We start from the raw sequence: 20,108 nt of genomic DNA, 5'->3' as shown, positions 1-20,108 counted from the left end.
ATGACACCCATAGTGGATGACACCCATAGTGGATGACACCCATAGTGGATGACACCCGTAGTGGATGACACCCATAGTGGATGACACCCATAGTGGATGACACCCATAGTGGATGACATCTTAGTGGATGACATCTTAGTGGATGACATCTTAGTGGATGACACCTTAGTGGATGACACCTTAGTGGATGACACCTTAGTGGATGACATCTTAGTGGATGACATCTTAGTGGATGACATCTTAGTGGATGACATCTTAGTGGATGACATCTTAGTGGATGACACCTTAGTGGATGACATCTTAGTGGATGACACCTTAGTGGATGACACCTTAGTGGATGACACCTTAGTGGATGACACCTTAGTGAATGACATCTTAGTGGATGACACCTTAGTGGATGACATCTTAGTGGATGACACCTTAGTGGATGACATCTTAGTGGATGACACCTTAGTGGATGACACCTTAGTGGATGACACCTTAGTGGATGACACCTTAGTGAATGACATCTTAGTGGATGACACCTTAGTGGATGACGCCTTAGTGGATGACACCTTAGTGGATGACGCCTTAGTGGATGACACCTTAGTGGATGACATCCACAGTGGATGACATCCATAGTAGAAGACATCCATAGTAGATGACATTCATATTAGATGACACCCCTAGTAAATGACTACTATAGTGAATGATATCCATAGTGGATGACACCCACAGTGGATGACACCTTAGTGGATGACACCTTAGTGGATGACATCCATAGTGGATGACACCCACAGTGGGTGGCACCTTAGTGGATGACATTCGAAGTGGATGACACCCACAGTGGATGATACCTTAGTGGATGACATCCATAGTGGATGACACCCACAGTGGATGACACCCACAGTGGATGACACCCACAGTGGATGACACCTTAGTGGATGACACCTTAGTGGATGACATCCATAGTGGATGACACCCACAGTGGATGGCACCTTAGTGGATGACATTCGAAGTGGATGACACCCACAGTGGATGATACCTTAGTGGATGACATCCATAGTGGATGACATCCTAGTGGATGACACGAATAGTGGATGACATCCATAGTTGATGACACCCATAGTTAATAACACCCATAGTGGATGACACCCACAGTGAATGACACCTTAGTGGATGACACCTTAGTGGATGACATCCATAGTGGATGACACCCACAGTGGATGGCACCTTAGTGGATGACATTCGAAGTGGATGACACCCACAGTGGATGATACCTTAGTGGATGACATCCATAGTGGATGACATCCTAGTGGATGACACGAATAGTGGATGACATCCATAGTTGATGACACCCATAGTTAATAACACCCATAGTGGATGACACCCACAGTGAATGACACCTTAGTGGATGACACCTTAGTGGATGACATCCATAGTGGATGACACCCACAGTGGATGGCACCTTAGTGGATGACATTCGAAGTGGATGACACCCACAGTGGATGATACCTTAGTGGATGACATCCATAGTGGATGACATCCTAGTGGATGACACGAATAGTGGATGACATCCATAGTTGATGACACCCATAGTTAATAACACCCATAGTAGATGACACCCACAGCGGCTGACACCCATAATAAAATGAAAATATACTAACTTAGAAACCTCACTAAAGCTGACCTATTTTTTAGCTAAATTCTGATATATATATATATATATATATATATATATATATATATATATATATATATATATATATATATATATATATATATATATATATATATATATATATATATATATATATATATATATATATATATATATATATATATATATATATATATATATATCCTACTCGGCGTGTATTGAGTAAAATGAATTTCCTTAACAACCCGGTGTATATTCACTGAGACATATAATAACTTGTGTATATTCACTGAGACATACACCGTTGGGTGTATATACAACTCGAAATACACAGGAACATACACTTCAAGATGTATAGTCTCAGAGACACACACTGCTGGGTGTATGTACGCTGACAGACACACACACTGCTGGGTGTATGTACGCTGACAGACACACACACTGCTGGGTGTATGTACGCTGACAGACACACACACTGCTGGGTGTATGTACGCTGACAGACACATACACTGCTGGGTGTATGTACGCTGACAGACACACACACTGCTGGGTGTATGTACGCTGACAGACACATACACTGCTGGGTGTATGTACGCTGACAGACACACACACTGCTGGGTGTATGTACGCTGACAGACACATACACTGCTGGGTGTATGTACGCTGACAGACACACACACTGCTGGGTGTATGTACGCTGACAGACACACACACTGCTGGGTGTATGTACGCTGACAGACACACACACTGCTGGGTGTATGTACGCTGACAGACACACACACTGCTGGGTGTATGTACGCTGACAGACACATACACTGCTGGGTGTATGTACGCTGACAGATACACACACTGCTGGGTGTATGTACGCTGACAGATACACACACTGCTGGGTGTATGTACGCTGACAGACACACACACTGCTGGGTGTATGTACGCTGACAGACACACACACTGCTGGGTGTATGTACGCTGACAGACACACACACTGCTGGGTGTATGTACGCTGACAGACACACACACACTGCTGGGTGTATGTACGCTGACAGACACACACACACTGCTGGGTGTATGTACGCTGACAGACACACACACTGCTGGGTGTATGTACGCTGACAGACACACACACACTGCTGGGTGTATGTACGCTGACAGACACACACACTGCTGGGTGTATGTACGCTGACAGACACACACACACTGCTGGGTGTATGTACGCTGACAGACACACACACACTGCTGGGTGTATGTACGCTGACAGACACACACACACTGCTGGGTGTATGTACGCTGACAGACACACACACTGCTGGGTGTATGTACGCTGACAGACACACACACTGCTGGGTGTATGTACGCTGACAGACACACACACACTGCTGGGTGTATGTACGCTGACAGACACACACACTGCTGGGTGTATGTACGCTGACAGACACACACACTGCTGGGTGTATGTACGCTGACAGACACACACACTGCTGGGTGTATGTACGCTGACAGACACACACACACACTGCTGGGTGTATGTACGCTGACAGACACACACACTGCTGGGTGTATGTACGCTGACAGACACACACACTGCTGGGTGTATGTACGCTGACAGACACACACACTGCTGGGTGTATGTACGCTGACAGACACACACACTGCTGGGTGTATGTACGCTGACAGACACACACACTGCTGGGTGTATGTACGCTGACAGACACACACACTGCTGGGTGTATGTACGCTGACAGACACACACACTGCTGGGTGTATGTACGCTGACAGACACACACACTGCTGGGTGTATGTACGCTGACAGACACATACACTGCTGGGTGTATGTACGCTGACAGACACACACACTGCTGGGTGTATGTACGCTGACAGACACACACACTGCTGGGTGTATGTACGCTGACAGACACACACACTGCTGGGTGTATGTACGCTGACAGACACATACACTGCTGGGTGTATGTACGCTGACAGACACATACACTGCTGGGTGTATGTACGCTGACAGACACATACACTGCTGGGTGTATGTACGCTGACAGACACACACACTGCTGGGTGTATGTACGCTGACAGACACACACACTGCTGGGTGTATGTACGCTGACAGACACACACACTGCTGGGTGTATGTACGCTGAAAGACACACACTACACTGCTGGGTGTATGTACGCTGACAGACACACACACTGCTGGGTGTATGTACGCTGACAGACACACACACTGCTGGGTGTATGTACGCTGACAGACACACACACTGCTGGGTGTATGTACGCTGACAGACACACACACTGCTGGGTGTATGTACGCTGACAGACACACACACTGCTGGGTGTATGTACGCTGACAGACACACACACTGCTGGGTGTATGTACGCTGACAGACACACACACTGCTGGGTGTATGTACGCTGACAGACACACACACTGCTGGGTGTATGTACGCTGACAGACACACACACTGCTGGGTGTATGTACGCTGACAGACACACACACTGCTGGGTGTATGTACGCTGACAGACACACACACTGCTGGGTGTATGTACGCTGACAGACACACACACTGCTGGGTGTATGTACGCTGACAGACACACACACACTGCTGGGTGTATGTACGCTGACAGACACACACACACTGCTGGGTGTATGTACGCTGACAGACACACACACTGCTGGGTGTATGTACGCTGACAGACACACACACACTGCTGGGTGTATGTACGCTGACAGACACACACACTGCTGGGTGTATGTACGCTGACAGACACACACACTGCTGGGTGTATGTACGCTGACAGACACACACACTGCTGGGTGTATGTACGCTGACAGACACACACACTGCTGGGTGTATGTACGCTGACAGACACACACACTGCTGGGTGTATGTACGCTGACAGACACACACACTGCTGGGTGTATGTACGCTGACAGACACACACACTGCTGGGTGTATGTACGCTGACAGACACACACACTGCTGGGTGTATGTACGCTGACAGACACACACACTGCTGGGTGTATGTACGCTGACAGACACACACACTGCTGGGTGTATGTACGCTGACAGACACACACACACACTGCTGGGTGTATGTACGCTGACAGACACACACACTGCTGGGTGTATGTACGCTGACAGACACACACACACTGCTGGGTGTATGTACGCTGACAGACACACACACTGCTGGGTGTATGTACGCTGACAGACACACACACTGCTGGGTGTATGTACGCTGACAGACACACACACTGGGGTGTATGTACGCTGACAGACACACACACTGCTGGGTGTATGTACGCTGACAGACACACACACTGCTGGGTGTATGTACGCTGACAGACACACACACTGCTGGGTGTATGTACGCTGACAGACACACACACTGCTGGGTGTATGTACGCTGACAGACACACACACTGCTGGGTGTATGTACGCTGACAGACACATACACTGCTGGGTGTATGTACGCTGACAGATACACACACTGCTGGGTGTATGTACGCTGACAGACACACACACACTGCTGGGTGTATGTACGCTGCTGGGTGTATGTACGCTGACAGACACACACACACTGCTGGGTGTATGTACGCTGACAGACACACACACTGCTGGGTGTATGTACGCTGACAGACACACACACACTGCTGGGTGTATGTACGCTGACAGACACACACACTGCTGGGTGTATGTACGCTGACAGACACACACACTGCTGGGTGTATGTACGCTGACAGACACACACACTGCTGGGTGTATGTACGCTGACAGACACACACACTGCTGGGTGTATGTACGCTGACAGACACACACACTGCTGGGTGTATGTACGCTGACAGACACACACACTGCTGGGTGTATGTACGCTGACAGACACACACACTGCTGGGTGTATGTACGCTGACAGACACACACACTGCTGGGTGTATGTACGCTGACAGACACACACACTGCTGGGTGTATGTACGCTGACAGACACACACACTGCTGGGTGTATGTACGCTGACAGACACACACACTGCTGGGTGTATGTACGCTGACAGACACACACACTGCTGGGTGTATGTACGCTGACAGACACACACACTGCTGGGTGTATGTACGCTGACAGACACACACACTGCTGGGTGTATGTACGCTGACAGACACATACACTGCTGGGTGTATGTACGCTGACAGACACACACACTGCTGGGTGTATGTACGCTGACAGACACATACACTGCTGGGTGTATGTACGCTGACAGACACACACACTGCTGGGTGTATGTACGCTGACAGACACACACACTGCTGGGTGTATGTACGCTGACAGACACACACACTGCTGGGTGTATGTACGCTGACAGACACACACACTGCTGGGTGTATGTACGCTGACAGACACACACACTGCTGGGTGTATGTACGCTGACAGACACACACACTGCTGGGTGTATGTACGCTGACAGACACACACACTGCTGGGTGTATGTACGCTGACAGACACACACACTGCTGGGTGTATGTACGCTGACAGACACATACACTGCTGGGTGTATGTACGCTGACAGACACACACACTGCTGGGTGTATGTACGCTGACAGACACACACACTGCTGGGTGTATGTACGCTGACAGACACACACACTGCTGGGTGTATGTACGCTGACAGACACACACACTGCTGGGTGTATGTACGCTGACAGACACACACACTGCTGGGTGTATGTACGCTGACAGACACATACACTGCTGGGTGTATGTACGCTGACAGACACACACACTGCTGGGTGTATGTACGCTGACAGACACATACACTGCTGGGTGTACGTACGCTGACAGACACATACACTGCTGGGTGTATGTACGCTGACAGACACACACACTGCTGGGTGTATGTACGCTGACAGACACATACACTGCTGGGTGTATGTACGCTGACAGACACACACACTGCTGGGTGTATGTACGCTGACAGACACATACACTGCTGGGTGTATGTACGCTGACAGACACATACACTGCTGGGTGTATGTACGCTGACAGACACACACACTGCTGGGTGTATGTACGCTGACAGACACACACACTGCTGGGTGTATGTACGCTGACAGACACACACACTGCTGGGTGTATGTACGCTGACAGACACACACACTGCTGGGTGTATGTACGCTGACAGACACATACACTGCTGGGTGTATGTACGCTGACAGACACACACACTGCTGCGTGTATGTACGCTGACAGGCACACACACTGCTGGGTGTATGTACGCTGACAGACACACACACTGCTGGGTGTATGTACGCTGACAGACACACACACACTGCTGGGTGTATGTACGCTGACAGACACACACACTGCTGGGTGTATGTACGCTGACAGACACACACACTGCTGGGTGTATGTACGCTGACAGACACACACACTGCTGGGTGTATGTACGCTGACAGACACACACACTGCTGGGTGTATGTACGCTGACAGACACATACACTGCTGGGTGTATGTACGCTGACAGACACACACACTGCTGGGTGTATGTACGCTGACAGGCACACACACTGCTGGGTGTATGTACGCTGACAGACACACACACTGCTGGGTGTATGTACGCTGACAGACACACACACACTGCTGGGTGTATGTACGCTGACAGACACACACACTGCTGGGTGTATGTACGCTGACAGACAGACACACTGCTGGGTGTATGTACGCTGACAGACACACACACTGCTGGGTGTATGTACGCTGACAGACACACACACTGCTGGGTGTATGTACGCTGACAGACACATACACTGCTGGGTGTATGTACGCTGACAGACACACACACTGCTGGGTGTATGTACGCTGACAGACACACACACTGCTGGGTGTATGTACGCTGACAGACACACACACTGCTGGGTGTACACTGCTGGGTGTATGTACGCTGACAGACACACACACTGCTGGGTGTATGTACGGTGACAGACACACACACTGCTGGGTGTATGTACGCTGACAGACACATACACTGCTGGGTGTATGTACGCTGACAGACACACACACTGCTGGGTGTATGTACGCTGACAGACACACACACTGCTGGGTGTATGTACGCTGACAGACACATATACTGCTGGGTGTATGTACGCTGACAGACACACACACTGCTGGGTGTATGTACGCTGACAGACACACACACTGCTGGGTGTATGTACGCTGACAGACACACACACTGCTGGGTGTATGTACGCTGACAGACACATACACTGCTGGGTGTATGTACGCTGACAGGCACACACACTGCTGGGTGTATGTACGCTGACAGACACACACACTGCTGGGTGTATGTACGCTGACAGACACATACACTGCTGGGTGTATGTACGCTGACAGACACACACACTGCTGGGTGTATGTACGCTGACAGACACACACACTGCTGGGTGTATGTACGCTGACAGACACATACACTGCTGGGTGTATGTACGCTGACAGACGCATACACTGCTGGGTGTATGTACGCTGACAGACACACACACTGCTGGGTGTATGTACGCTGACAGACACATACACTGCTGGGTGTATGTACGCTGACAGGCACACACACTGCTGGGTGTATGTACGCTGACAGACACACACACTGCTGGGTGTATGTCCGCTGACAGACACATACACTGCTGGGTGTATGTACGCTGACAGACACACACACTGCTGGGTGTATGTACGCTGACAGACACATACACTGCTGGGTGTATGTACGCTGACAGACACACACACTGCTGGGTGTATGTACGCTGACAGACACACACACTGCTGGGTGTATGTACGCTGACAGACACATACACTGCTGGGTGTATGTACGCTGACAGGCACACACACTGCTGGGTGTATGTACGCTGACAGACACACACACTGCTGGGTGTATGTACGCTGACAGACACACACACTGCTGGGTGTATGTACGCTGACAGGCACACAGACTGCTGGGTGTATGTACGCTGATAGACACACACTGCTGGGTGCATGTACTCTGACAGACACACACACTGCTGGGTGTATGTACGCTGACAGACACACACACTGCTGGGTGTATGTACGCTGACAGACACACACACTGCTGGGTGCATGTACTCTGACAGACACACACACTGCTGGGTGTATGTAAGCTGACAGACACACACACTGCTGGGTGTATGTACGCTGACAGACACACATACTGCTGGGTGTATGTAAGCTGACAGACACACACACTGCTGGGTGTATGTAAGCTGACAGACACACACACTGCTGGGTGTATGTAAGCTGACAGACACACACACTCGTCACTCACCTGTAACCCACTGAGTAGCTATGGTAGTGACTCACCTGTGACCCACTGTGTACTCATGGGTAGACTCACATGTGACCTACTGCGTACTCATAGGTAGTGACTCACCTGTGACTCACTGTGTACCTATGGGTAGTGACTCACCTGCGCCCCAGTGTGTACTCATGGTTAGTGACTCACATGTGACCCACTGTGTACTCATAGGTAGTGACTCACCTGTGACTCACTGTGTACCTATGGGTAGTGACTCACCTGCGCCCCAGTGTGTACTCATGGTTAGTGACTCACCTGTGACTCACTGTGTACCTATGGGTAGTGACTCACCTGTGACCCACTGTGTGCTTATGGGTAGTGACTCACCTGTGACCCACTGTGTATTCATGGATAGTGACTCACATGCGACCCACTGCGTACTCATAGTTAGTGACTCACCTGTGACCCACTGTACTTATATATAGTGACTCTCCTTTGACCCACTGTGTGCTTATGGGTGGTGACTCACTTGTGACCCACTGTGTATTCATGGGTAGTGACTTACATGTGACTCACTGCGTAATCATGGGCAGTGACTCTCCTGTGATCCACTGTGTACTCATGGGTAGTGACTCACCTGTGACCCACTGTGTACCCATGGGTGAGGCGATGAGCTCTGGGTTCTCCAGATCAGTAATGACCAGCCTTCTACCGTAGAAGGCAGGCGTGGGCTCCCCCACGATGAATGTAGCGATGGTTATCATCAGCAGGACGAAGGTGATGATGCCCAGAGAGATGAAGATGCCGGCCCAGTTCCTCTTGGGTCCCTCCTCTTCCTGACAGTGTGAACACGAGAGGTTAACCCAGGATATACTGTGTTAACGAGGAGTCAACATGCGCGTCATGGCATTTTACTGAGACGTCGTTTCGCTCACCAGGGAGTTTAGCATTTTTCTAATTAATAAAATGCCGGATGGACGAAATGTTTTCATCAGCAAAACTGAAAAATTGAGTCTTTTTTAACACACCTCTTGGTATATGCTATATTAAAGGCAGGTCTAGTGATATGGACAGTATGTGGACACAGGTATACACGTCTCTCCCCTTCCCCAGTGTCTTGTTAATTACATGGTGACATACTGCCTCGGTAAATGTTTTGAACTCTGCGTAAATGTCCTGCTCCAGGGCAAGGAGAGTGCTGGCTAGCCAGGGCAAGGAGAGTGCTGGCTAGCCAGGGCAAGGAGAGTGCTGGCTAGCCAGGGCAAGGAGAGTGCTGGCTAGCCAGGGCAAGGAGAGTGCTGGCTAGCCAGGGCAAGGAGAGTGCTGGCTAGCCTGGGCAAGGAGAGTGCTGGCTAGCCTGGGCAAGGAGAGTGCTGGCTAGCCAGGGGAAGGAGAGTGCTGGCTAGCCTGGGCAAGGAGAGTGCTGGCTAGCCTGGGCAAGGAGAGTGCTGGCTAGCCTGGGCAAGGAGAGTGCTGGCTAGCCTGGGCAAGGAGAGTGCTGGCTAGCCAGGGGAAGGAGAGTGCTGGCTAGCCAGGGGAAGGAGAGTGCTGGCTAGCCAGGGCAAGGAGAGTGCTGGCTAGCCAGGGCAAGGAGAGTGCTGGCTAGCCAGGGCAAGGAGAGTGCTGGCTAGCCTGGGCAAGGAGAGTGCTGGCTAGCCAGGGCAAGGAGAGTGCTGGCTAGCCAGGGCAAGGAGAGTGCTGGCTAGCCTGGGCAAGGAGAGTGCTGGCTAGCCAGGGCAAGGAGAGTGCTGGCTAGCCAGGGCAAGGAGAGTGCTGGCTAGCCAGGGCAAGGAGAGTGCTGGCTAGCCAGGGCAAGGAGAGTGCTGGCTAGCCAGGGCAAGGAGAGTGCTGGCTAGCCAGGGCAAGGAGAGTGCTGGCTAGCCAGGGCAAGGAGAGTGCTGGCTAGCCAGGGCAAGGAGAGTGCTGGCTAGCCAGGGCAAGGAGAGTGCTGGCTAGCCTGGGCAAGGAGAGTGCTGGCTAGCCTGGGCAAGGAGAGTGCTGGCTAGCCAGGGCAAGGAGAGTGCTGGCTAGCCAGGGCAAGGAGAGTGCTGGCTAGCCTGGACAAGGAGAGTGCTGGCTTGCCTGGGCAAGGAGAGTGCTGGCTAGCCAGGGCAAGGAGAGTGCTGGCTAGCCAGGGCAAGAAGAGTGCTGGCTAGCCAGGGCAAGGAGAGTGCTGGCTAGCCAGGGCAAGGAGAGTGCTGGCTAGCCAGGGCAAGGAGAGTGCTGGCTAGCCAGGGCAAGGAGAGTGCTGGCTAGCCAGGGCAAGGAGAGTGCTGGCTAGCCAGGGCAAGGAGAGTGCTGGCTAGCCAGGGCAAGGAGAGTGCTGGCTAGCCAGGGCAAGGAGAGTGCTGGCTAGCCAGGGCAAGGAGAGTGCTGGCTAGCCAGGGCAAGGAGAGTGCTGGCTAGCCAGGGCAAGGAGAGTGCTGGCTAGCCAGGGCAAGGAGAGTGCTGGCTAGCCAGGGCAAGGAGAGTGCTGGCTAGCCAGGGCAAGGAGAGTGCTGGCTAGCCAGGGCAAGGAGAGTGCTGGCTAGCCAGGGCAAGGAGAGTGCTGGCTAGCTAGGGCAAGGAGAGTGCTGGCTAGCCAGGGCAAGGAGAGTGGTGGCTAGCCAGGGCAAGGAGAGTGCTGGCTAGCCAGGGCAAGGAGAGTGCTGGCTAGCCAGGGCAAGGAGAGTGGTGGCTAGCCAGGGCAAGGAGAGTGGTGGCTAGCCAGGGCAAGGAGAGTGCTGGCTAGCCAGGGCAAGGAGAGTGTTGGCTAGCCTGGGCAAGGAGAGTGCTGGCTAGCCAGGGCAAGGAGAGTGCTGGCTAGCCAGGGCAAGGAGAGTGCTGGCTAGCCAGGGCAAGGAGAGTGCTGGCTAGCAAGGGCAAGGAGAGTGCTGGCTAGCCAGGGCAAGGAGAGTGCTGGCTAGCCAGGGCAAGGAGAGTGCTGGCTAGCCAGGGCAAGGAGAGTGCTGGCTAGCCAGGGCAAGGAGAGTGCTGGCTAGCCAGGGCAAGGAGAGTGCTGGCTAGCCAGGGCAAGGAGAGTGCTGGCTAGCCAGGGCAAGGAGAGTGCTGGCTAGCCTGGGTAAGGAGAGTGCTGGCTAGCCAGGGCAAGGAGAGTACTGGCTAGCCAGGGCAAGGAGAGTGCTGGCTAGCCAGGGCAAGGAGATTGCTGGCTAGCCAGGGCAAGGAGAGTGCTGGCTAGCCTGGGCAAGGAGAGTGCTGGCTAGCCAGGGCAAGGAGAGTGCTGGCTAGCCAGGGCAAGGAGAGTGCTGGCTAGCCAGGGCAAGGAGAGTGCTGGCTAGCCTGGGCAAGGAGAGTGCTGGCTAGCCAGGGCAAGGAGAGTGCTGGCTAGCCTGGGCAAGGAGAGTGCTGGCTAGCCAGGGCAAGGAGAATGCTGGCTAGCCAGGGCAAGGAGAGTGCTGGCTAGCCAGGGCAAGGAGAGTGCTGGCTAGCCAGGGCAAGGAGAGTGCTGGCTAGCCAGGGCAAGGAGAGTGCTGGCTAGCCAGGGCAACGAGAGTGCTGGCTAGCCAGGGCAAGGAGAGTGCTGGCTAGCCAGGGCAAAGAGAGTGCTGGCTAGCCAGGGCAAGGAGAGTGCTGGCTAGCCTGGGCAAGGAGAGTGCTGGCTAGCCAGGGCAAGGAGAGTGCTGGCTAGCCAGGGCAAGGAGAGTGCTGGCTAGCCAGGGCAAGGAGAGTGCTAGCTAGCCAGGGCAAGGAGAGTGCTGGCTAGCCAGGGCAAGGAGAGTGCTGGCTAGCCAGGGCAAGGAGAGTGCTGGCTAGCCAGGGCAAGGAGAGTGCTGGCTATCCAGGGCAAGGAGAGTGCTGGCTAGCCAGGGCAAAGAGAGTGCTGGCTAGCCAGGGCAAGGAGAGTGCTGGCTAGCCAGGGCAAGGAGAGTGCTGGCTAGCCAGGGCAAGGAGAGTGCTGGCTAGCCAGGGCAAGGAGAGTGCTGGCTAGCCAGGGCAAGGAGAGTGCTGGCTAGCCAGGGCAAGGAGAGTGCTGGCTAGCCAGGGCAAGGAGAGTGCTGGCTAGCCAGGGCAAGGAGAGTGCTGGCTAGCCAGGGCAAGGAGAGTGCTGGCTAGCCAGGGCAAGGAGAGTGCTGGCTAGCCAGGGCAAGGAGAGTGCTGGCTAGCCAGGGCAAGGAGAGTGCTGGCTAGCCAGGGCAAGGAGAGTGCTGGCTAGCCAGGGCAAGGATAGTGCTGGCTAGCCAGGGCAAGGAGAGTGCTGGCTAGCCAGGGCAAGGAGAGTGCTGGCTAGCCAGGGCAAGGAGAGTGCTGGCTAGCCAGGGCAAGGAGAGTGCTGGCTAGCCAGGGCAAGGAGAGTGCTGGCTAGCCAGGGCAAGGAGAGTGCTGGCTAGCCTGGGCAAGGAGAGTGCTGGCTAGCCAGGGCAAGGAGAGTGCTGGCTAGCCAGGGCAAGGAGAGTGCTGGCTAGCCAGGGCAAGGAGAGTGCTGGCTAGCCAGGGCAAGGAGAGTGCTGGCTAGCCTGGGCAAGGAGAGTGCTGGCTAGCCTGGGCAAGGAGAGTGCTGGCTAGCCTGGGCAAGGAGAGTGCTGGCTAGCCTGGGCAAGGAGAGTGCTGGCTAGCCTGGGCAAGGAGAGTGCTGGCTAGCCAGGGCAAGGAGAGTGCTGGCTAGCCAGGGCAAGGAGAGTGCTGGCTAGCCTGGGCAAGGAGAGTGCTGGCTAGCCTGGGCAAGGAGAGTGCTGGCTAGCCAGGGCAAGGAGAGTGCTGGCTAGCCTGGGCAAGGAGAGTGCTGGCTAGCCAGGGCAAGGAGAGTGCTGGCTAGCCTGGGCAAGGAGAGTGCTGGCTAGCCTGGGCAAGGAGAGTGCTGGCTAGCCTGGGCAAGGAGAGTGCTGGCTAGCCAGGGCAAGGAGAGTGCTGGCTAGCCTGGGCAAGGAGAGTGCTGGCTAGCCAGGGCAAGGAGAGTGCTGGCTAGCCTGGGCAAGGAGAGTGCTGGCTAGCCAGGGCAAGGAGAGTGCTGGCTAGCCTGGGCAAGGAGAGTGCTGGCTAGCCTGGGCAAGGAGAGTGCTGGCTAGCCTGGGCAAGGAGAGTGCTGGCTAGCCTGGGCAAGGAGAGTGCTGGCTAGCCTGGGCAAGGAGAGTGCTGGCTAGCCTGGGTAAGGAGAGTGCTGGCTAGCCAGGGCAAGGAGAGTGCTGGCTAGCCTGGGCAAGGAGAGTGCTGGCTAGCCTGGGCAAGGAGAGTGCTGGCTAGCCTGGGCAAGGAGAGTGCTGGCTAGCCTGGGCAAGGAGAGTGCTGGCTAGCCTGGGCAAGGAGAGTGCTGGCTAGCCTGGGCAAGGAGAGTGCTGGCTAGCCTGGGCAAGGAGAGTGCTGGCTAGCCTGGGCAAGGAGAGTGCTGGCTAGCCTGGGCAAGGAGAGTGCTGGCTAGCCTGGGCAAGGAGAGTGCTGGCTAGCCAGGGCAAGGAGAGTGCTGGCTAGCCAGGGCAAGGAGAGTGCTGGCTAGCCTGGGCAAGGAGAGTGCTGGCTAGCCTGGGCAAGGAGAGTGCTGGCTAGCCAGGGCAAGGAGAGTGCTGGCTAGCCTGGGCAAGGAGAGTGCTGGCTAGCCAGGGCAAGGAGAGTGCTGGCTAGCCTGGGCAAGGAGAGTGCTGGCTAGCCTGGGCAAGGAGAGTGCTGGCTAGCCTGGGCAAGGAGAGTGCTGGCTAGCCTGGGCAAGGAGAGTGCTGGCTAGCCTGGGCAAGGAGAGTGCTGGCTAGCCTGGACAAGGAGAGTGCTGGCTAGCCTGGGCAAGGAGAGTGCTGGCTAGCCTGGGCAAGGAGAGTGCTGGCTAGCCTGGGCAAGGAGAGTGCTGGCTAGCCTGGGCAAGGAGAGTGCTGGCTAGCCAGGGCAAGGAGAGTGCTGGCCAGCCTGGGCAAGGAGAGTGCTGGCTAGCCAGGGCAAGGAGAGTGCTGGCTAGCCAGGGAAAGGAGAGTGCTGGCTAGCCAGGGCAAGGAGAGTGCTGGCTAGCCAGGGCAAGGAGAGTGCTGGCTAGCCAGGGCAAGGAGAGTGCTGGCTAGCCTGGCTTCAACCTTAAATTTGGACCAGTTTTAATTTTCGGTTTATGGGTTCATGTTTTCGTTTCAGCTGGGATACTGTGATTTATTCTGCCAAAGGAAGCTATTTTGTTTTGAGTCTGTGTTTCATATAAATATTTATGTCGTGCATTATACTAACTAAAATTGTGTAATTTAAAGCTTAGCTTTAAGGCTCGTATACAATGCATCAAAGAATTAATACTTTACGTGGTAATAAAGCAAGCAATAATGCAAGTATATACGTGCTAATAATACATCATGTTTCTGGTGTCAAGCAATCTTGGTGTATAAGTACACATACACACGCATGTCTTACACCTCTGAGAGGATAATTATGAGATGATAGGTTCAGCGTCTAATACGCCATCGTCAAGACAAGCAAATCATCATTTGTCCAATCTTCGTAAAATTTTTTAGTAAGACCAGATTCATATTTTTCGTTAAAATTTTAGTAAGACTAGATTCATAATTTTCCTGTAACCGAGATTTCTGTTATGTTTGAGTGACTAAAGAAGACAGTGGATGGAGACAATATTTACATATAAGACACTCAGAATACGCAATAAAAGCAATTATAAACTGCCGAGACATCTGTGGTTGCACATTTGTGGTGTAGCTACGGGAAATTATCGAATTTATGCTATTACAGAATCTATCAAGGTGATTTCATCAATAATAAGAAAAATCAAATCCAATTTATTTGAATTAATCCATTCCAAAGTGTGAGTAATAGTTGATGTTTAAGTACAATGATCGTCGACCAGTTATTACTCTAGTATATACCGCTCGTAAATTGTATTATATAAGTGAAATAAATTATATTATAACATGAGTACAGGCAATGTACTGGAGTTGGGAAGTACAGTGCCTGACTGTTGAAGGACGGCTGGAGATGTATTGTAGTCTTTGAACTTTGGTATCAACACGCCTCTGGCAGGACAGTGACGGAGTGAGTGATGATGAAAGTGTTTCTTCTTTTTTCGGGTCAGTCTGCCTCGGTGGGAAGTGGCCGAAGCGTTAAAAAAAATAATATATAACAACGTTGGATGTTATCATGATGAGTAATGTTCATATATGTACTCTTGTTCGCGTTCTGATAATGTTTTAGTTCAAATGGGTTCTCTGAATCACACAAGATCGATGGACTGACTATATTGACTCCATGCTGAGTGAATGATTACCTAAATCTCCCTCTTGTCGTCACTTTTCTTCTTCGTATTGGACTGATGAAGCCACTGTGTGGCGAAATGTTTCCACAATAAAGATACCCAAGTGTTGCCCACGAGTCTAATTTATCAGCTTTCAAAGCTGAGAAACTTGTTGAACACTTGACGTACATTGACGAGACAAGTATTTCTGGTTTCTTGACCGATTATTCACGGAAATGTTGAGTACAGTTCAAAACTTTTCTTGTAATGAACAGTGATGATACAAATGATGAATGGACCATACCACGGGCGGGATTGAACCCGCGGTCAGAGAGTCTCAAAACTCCAGACCGTCGCGTTAGCCACTGGACCAGCTAGCCACAATAAGATTCGTCCAACTAGGTATATTTCTACACCATAGGAAGGTTAGTATAGGCACCACTGTGACCACAAATGCATTTGTGGTCACAGTGGTGCCTATGGTGTAGAAATATACCTAGTTGGACGAATCTTATTGTGGCTAGCTGGTCCAGTGGCTAACGCGACTGTCTGGAGTTTTGAGATGAATGGACCGACGTTTTAAAGGGCGTTGTTTATAATTTACGTTGAAATTGATGGAAACAGTATATGAAGGTCAGATATGATGTATTTATAAAATACTACTGGAAGAACATCTGTGTGAGAGAACCATAAGAAGGTATCAAACACTCCATAATATTATACATTATACTATATCATGTTATATTACGGTATTTTAAGTATTGTTTTGTAGGATGATATAGTTAACAGTTCCATACTAAGCTCATAGTAAACTGTCTGGGTTACATCCTAATACATACACACTACATAATATACATTACATACATAAAATTAGACTGTAAAAATAAAAGATTATATACGCAGGGAGAGTGTATTTGATCTCTCGATTAATGTATACGTCGCTGTGTATCTATGTATATGCACTGAGAATTTTCTTCAGTCCCTATTTAAGGGATTAAAGTAGTGAGTAATGTTGAAGAAGTTCCACCGTAGCCTTAACTATCCTAGTCTTGGTCATAATATTTACACAAAAAAAAAAACAGCTGAAGATCATTTACTAAAATTATAGTTATGATTCCCCACTTTCCCCACTTATAAAAAAAACTGAAGTTAAATGAACATTTGAATTAAATCTTTCTTGTTTTAAAAATATTGATTTTATCAAGGTTAATCAGTTTAAAGTGTTACATTACTTAGCAATAAGACTATAAACGTATTACATTACTTATTTTATTATATTACGTTGTAATATAATACCAGAAATTAGCCAGTGTAGAATGAGAATATATTAAACAAATGATGCAATAATAATGGAAAATATGTCAAGAAAATAATGTTAATTCACACTTGATTATCATGAGTGAGGTGAGGAGATGAGTCCCAGCCAGAGACTGACCTCACCCACTCACTTGTTAACTCACTTACCTTGTATTATTATAGTTAATTTTAGAACAATCTCAGTGTAATGTGTAACTGATGAATGAGTTCATTCGTCTTGTTAGTTCTCGTTAATTTGTTCTCGTCTCCACTTAAATAAATATTCTGGATAAAAGTAGTTTATTTATATTTGTTTTTATCCTTGTGTTGACTGCACCAGCTGTAGTGTTGTTGCTTTTATCCTTGTGTTGGCTGCACCAGCTGTAGTGTTGTTGCTTTTATCCTTGTGTTGCCTGCACCAGCTGTAGTGTTGTTGCTTTTATCCTTGTGTTGCCTGCACCAGCTGTAGTGTTGTTGCTTTTATCCTTGTGTTGACTGCACCAGCTGTAGTGTTGTTGCTTTTATCCTTGTGTTGGCTGCACCAGCTGTAGTGTTGTTGCATCCAGCTGTAGTGTTGTTGCTTTTATCCTTGTGTTGACTGCACCAGCTGTAGTGTTGTTGCTTTTATCCTTGTGTTGGCTGCACCAGCTGTAGTGTTGTTGCTTTTATCCTTGTGTTGACTGCGCCAGCTGTAGTGTTGTTGCTTTTATCCTTGTGTTGACTGCACCAGCTGTAGTGTTGTTGCTTTTATCCTTGTGTTGGCTGCACCAGCTGTAGTGTTGTTGCTTTTATCCTTGTGTTGGCTGCACCAGCTGTAGTGTTGTTGCTTTTATCCTTGTGTTGCCTGCACCAGCTGTAGTGTTGTTGCTTTTATCCTTGTGTTGCCTGCACCAGCTGTAGTGTTGTTGCTTTTATCCTTGTGTTGCCTGCACCAGCTGTAGTGTTGTTGCTTTTATCCTTGTGTTGCCTGCACCAGCTGTAGTGTTGTTGCTTTTATCCTTGTGTTGGCTGCTGCACCAGCTGTAGTGTTGTTGCTTTTATCCTTGTGTTGACTGCACCAGCTGTAGTGTTGTTGCTTTTATCCTTGTGTTGGCTGCACCAGCTGTAGTGTTGTTGCTTTTATCCTTGTGTTGACTGCACCAGCTGTAGTGTTGTTGCTTTTATCCTTGTGTTGGCTGCACCAGCTGTAGTGTTGTTGCTTTTATCCTTGTGTTGGCTGCACCAGCTGTAGTGTTGTTGCTTTTATCCTTGTGTTGGCTGCACCAGCTGTAGTGTTGTTGCTTTTATCCTTGTGTTGACTGCACCAGCTGTAGTGTTGTTGCTTTTATCCTTGTGTTGCCTGCACCAGCTGTAGTGTTGTTGCTTTTATCCTTGTGTTGACTGCACCAGCTGTAGTGTTGTTGCTTTTATCCTTGTGTTGACTGCACCAGCTGTAGTGTTGTTGCTTTTATCCTTGTGTTGACTGCACCAGCTGTAGTGTTGTTGCTTTTATCCTTGTGTTGCCTGCACCAGCTGTAGTGTTGTTGCTTTTATCCTTGTGTTGGCTGCACCAGCTGTAGTGTTGTTGCTTTTATCCTTGTGTTGCCTGCACCAGCTGTAGTGTTGTTGCTTTTATCCTTGTGTTGACTGCACCAGCTGTAGTGTTGTTGCTTTTATCCTTGTGTTGGCTGCACCAGCTGTAGTGTTGTTGCTTTTATCCTTGTGTTGGCTGCACCAGCTGTAGTGTTGTTGCTTTTATCCTTGTGTTGACTGCACCAGCTGTAGTGTTGTTGCTTTTATCCTTGTAGTGTTGTTGCTTTTATCCTTGTGTTGCCTGCACCAGCTGTAGTGTTGTTGCTTTTATCCTTGTGTTGCCTGCACCAGCTGTAGTGTTGTTGCTTTTATCCTTGTGTTGACTGCACCAGCTGTAGTGTTGTTGCTTTTATCCTTGTGTTGACTGCACCAGCTGTAGTGTTGTTGCTTTTATCCTTGTGTTGCCTGCACCAGCTGTAGTGTTGTTGCTTTTATCCTTGTGTTGACTGCACCAGCTGTAGTGTTGTTGCTTTTATCCTTGTGTTGACTGCACCAGCTGTAGTGTTGTTGCTTTTATCCTTGTGTTGACTGCACCAGCTGTAGTGTTGTTGCTTTTATCCTTGTGTTGACTGTAGTGTTGTTGCTTTTATCCTTGTGTTGGCTGCAGCTGTAGTGTTGTTGCTTTTATCCTTGTGTTGACTGCACCAGCTGTAGTGTTGTTGCTTTTATCCTTGTGTTGACTGCGCCAGCTGTAGTGTTGTTGCTTTTATCCTTGTGTTGACTGCACCAGCTGTAGTGTTGTTGCTTTTATCCTTGTGTTGACTGCACCAGCTGTAGTGTTGTTGCTTTTATCCTTGTGTTGACTGCGCCAGCTGTAGTGTTGTTGCTTTTATCCTTGTGTTGACTGCACCAGCTGTAGTGTTGTCACTGTTGTTGGTTCAGTGATGTCTGTTGTCACTGTTGTTGGTTCAGTGATGTCTGTTGTCACTGTTATTGTGTTGACTGCGCCAGCTGTAGTGTTGTCACTGTTGTTGGTTCAGTGATGTCTGTTGTCACTGTTGTTGGTTCAGTGATGTCTGTTGTCACTGTTATTGTGTTGACTGCGCCAGCTGTAGTGTTGTCACTGTTGTTGGTTCAGTGATATCTGTTGTCACTGTTGTTGTGTTGACTGCGCCAGCTGTAGTGTTGTCACTGTTGTTGTGTTGACTGCGCCAGCTGTA

General features: G+C 50.4%; 1 protein-coding gene across 2 annotated transcripts in view; it reads right to left on the bottom strand.

Annotated features, from left to right (window-relative positions):
* The window catches only part of LOC128705682 (prolyl endopeptidase FAP), a 593,907-nt gene that overhangs the window by 137,872 nt on the left and 435,927 nt on the right, over nt 1–20,108 (bottom strand). For both annotated transcript variants that reach the window (XM_070083750.1, XM_070083751.1), the window contains exon 4: nt 9,571–9,769. In XM_070083750.1, coding sequence (XP_069939851.1) covers nt 9,571–9,769 — 199 coding nt within the window. The remainder of the gene's footprint in view (nt 1–9,570; nt 9,770–20,108) is intronic.

Source organism: Cherax quadricarinatus, chromosome 10 (genome assembly GCF_038502225.1).
Source record: "Cherax quadricarinatus isolate ZL_2023a chromosome 10, ASM3850222v1, whole genome shotgun sequence".
Lineage (NCBI taxonomy): Eukaryota > Metazoa > Arthropoda > Malacostraca > Decapoda > Parastacidae > Cherax > Cherax quadricarinatus.
The sequence above is the reverse complement of the archived record's forward strand: the minus strand, read 5'-3'. Positions and strand labels throughout refer to the sequence as shown.